This window comes from Eurytemora carolleeae, unplaced genomic scaffold (genome assembly GCF_000591075.1).
Source record: "Eurytemora carolleeae unplaced genomic scaffold, Eaff_2.0 scaffold1792, whole genome shotgun sequence".
NCBI classification, from domain to species: Eukaryota; Metazoa; Arthropoda; class Copepoda; order Calanoida; family Temoridae; genus Eurytemora; species Eurytemora carolleeae.
The window spans coordinates 1-2,977 of NW_019399153.1; the positions used below are offsets into that span (position 1 = coordinate 1).

The 2,977-nt window shown below is 35.6% G+C and overlaps 1 protein-coding gene across 1 annotated transcript; it reads right to left on the bottom strand.

The window, feature by feature from the left end:
- Positions 1-16: 16 nt before the first annotated feature.
- LOC111717724 (uncharacterized) lies at positions 17-2,667 on the bottom strand (the record flags this gene model as incomplete). The annotated part of the gene is given in 6 exon segments (XM_023493200.1): positions 17-157; positions 826-1,185; positions 1,338-1,399; positions 1,459-1,543; positions 2,423-2,516; positions 2,616-2,667. Coding segments are annotated over 5 exon segments (738 nt in total), but the record flags the coding sequence as incomplete, so codon positions are not given.
- Positions 2,668-2,977: the final 310 nt, after the last annotated feature.

Sequence of the window (2,977 nt, forward strand, 5' to 3'; positions counted from 1 at the left end):
CCTTAAAAGTTCTAACCTGAAGTTCTCCTGCGGAATTACGGAATGTAATCCGTAAATAGATTTTTCCGCATACATTTATCTTTCTTCGTCCTCCATCCATCCTCTCCCCATCCTCTTCATCATCCTCATTCTCTTCCCTAGCCTCGTATCCAGGATTCTGTTATATATAAATATTTTTGTATAGATTTTACAATGACAAGAAGTGATCGAAGAGGGGAATAGGATTTGTTTACATTTCATTACACTTTGGTTCATATCAAGTACCGGTCTGACTTTTTAGCAACTATATATACAAGCTGACAGTACACATACAGATAGTAAGGCAAAACGGGACAGTACAGCAAATAAATCATCCCCTCGTGTAGGGACATTTATGTAAATAAGACAGCTCAGTAACTAGTGTTGTAAACAAATACAAAGATTGTAAACAGGATTGAAATTCACGGGCATTGCAACTTTTCTTTAGTTATAGAAAGCTGTTTTAAAGGGACTGTGAGCGTAATTTTAAGTGATCCTTCATGCAAAGAGAGCGATTCCCGATTCACTGTTTGGCGTAGGCCAGTTAACATAGTGTTAATTTACAATTCTGATTCTTTGGGTATGAATGAGATTCTTTGCAAAAGTTACTTGCATATTCTACTGCAGGTAAACATATAGAAATGATCATAATTGAATACCTTTAAGAATAGAAAAACGTCAATATCTTCCACATTTTTGACCAGATAAAGGTTACATGGGTACCGTTGTGAATCGGGAAACCTTCTTTGCAGGTAAAAACAGCATATATAAACTCCTTGCAAGGAAGACAAGCATGGAGCATCTTACCTGGTCTTTACCATATAGAGTAGGAAGAGGAGACGACCTACTAGATGGAATCTGAAGAGGGAAGGATGGGAGTGAGACTGGTCTTGGTGCTTGACCCCGCTTCCCTAAGGATATTCCCTGCCGGGGTGATGTCGACGGCGTAGACAATGGCCGTGGAGACGACAAACGCTGGAGATGGGCCGACCCGCCTGGGTAGGCCCTTAGTGGTTGGGGAGAGAGTAGGTTTGAGGAGTAGAGATTACCCCCAGTTAGGGAGGCCAGGGAGAGGGCAGGAGAAGGTCCGTGTGAGGATTGGTAACCGAAGGATTCAAGATCGGAGGGGGTTGGATCTGTTTCGCTCCCAGCTTCAGAGTGAGACACCTGAGAAAAGTTCTTATTTTTGGCTTTTAAAAAGATTAAAAAATATTAATTCAAGAAAATTTTTTATTTAAAAAAACAGCTGCCAACAACAATTCCTCGTCTTTTAAGTGTAATGTTTTTGTGCATTCTTAATTACAATTTTAAGTTCTTACCGTTGGTAGCATGAAGGCTATAGGATGATCCCCCCGCACTATAGAGATACTCTGTTCTCGTACTAAAGTACATATTTACAGTAACAGCCTAAAATGTTAAATTTTTCGCACGCAATTTCACCTATGGAATTATTACTACGTCGTCTTCCTGAAGTAGCAGTAGCACCTCTATTACACAAAGCAAACAAACCACAGATTGCTAAAACCTGAAAAGTAGTACATTTTATTTATTAGGGTTTCTCTTTGATTTAATTATTCAAATTTTGAGACACCCTACAGTACAGTCAAAAACTACGTTAAGTTGTAGCTAAAAAAGGGCTAGACCAAAATTATGAAAGAGAAAAATACAAAAAAAGTTAAAATGGTCAAATTGGGTTCGAAAGTGACAGCATGCTGAACCGAACATTTAAATGAGTGTGACAATGCAAAAATGTTCAGCGTTTCAAAAATTAAGCCCATTTGGTTCAGCTGATTTCATGTCTTTTGAGAACATTTGGTTCAGCTGATTTCATGTCTTTTGAGAACATTTGGTTCAGCTGATTTCATGTCTTTTGAGAACAAACCATCAAAAAAAATACAGAGTTACCCACAAAGAATGAGACTTAAATGACGACCTAAAACTCTTAAATCATTACGATCAGAAGACTGATTTTTTTTCTGTCTGGCATATTGTATCTAATTCATGTATTTAACAGTAAAGGATGAAGAGAACCAAGAATGTGAGAAAAAAGAGTATATCTCTTACAGTTGTCTCTGAAGTCTCATCATTTGCGGGTAACTCTGTAGATAAAAAATAAATTCTCATTTTCCATCTGTAAATGATTTTAATATTTTTACTGCTGCTTTTTTCTGTAAGACCTTTCTTTTCGTACTTTTTAATAGCTTTTCTGTTTTTTTTGTAGGCAAATTCAAAAAATGTTTTTCCTACTGATCGGCCGTGTTCAGTTCCACAAAAATGTTGCGCTCTTTGGGAAATCTGACAAAAAAGCACACACATAAGTCATAAACCCTTAGGATAAATTTTTAATTTCAAAACAATATATTTATCTTTTTTCTTCTTTTAGTAAATCTATCTTTTTACTTACCGCGAAAAGAGTGAAACCCAAGGCACCAAATATTATAAGGCTTGCAAGCTTTATATCACTTTTTTCTAAATATCTCACATTTTGTGACATGGCACTGTAAAGGAGGAAATATTATAAATTCAAATATAAAATTAATATTGCAGTTTTGAACCTTTTACAAAAACATTTTTATTCAAAGTGTATCATATCCTTCCTTTGGTGAAAAGCAGCATACTACATCAAACTTTATTTACACATTTTACTCTGAAAATACAAAAAGCTATATAAAAGTCTAGACAAAAATCAGAATTGGAGAGATTGAAATAAATTTATTTTGTGTGTTCACAGTATTAGCGTTGTCTAGAAACTGAAGTTTTATGATTTTTAATCAAATATTTATCACATGTTTTCAACACCCTTCCCTCTTCACTAAATAGTCATACATCCCCCCTTTCATCAAGCCCCCTCCCTTTCATCAAGCATCCCCCCTCCTTTCAATTAAAGTGAAAATTTATGCAAAGTAAATAATGAGTCATTCAAAATAATTATGGGGACTGGAGACATAATTTCAATTGG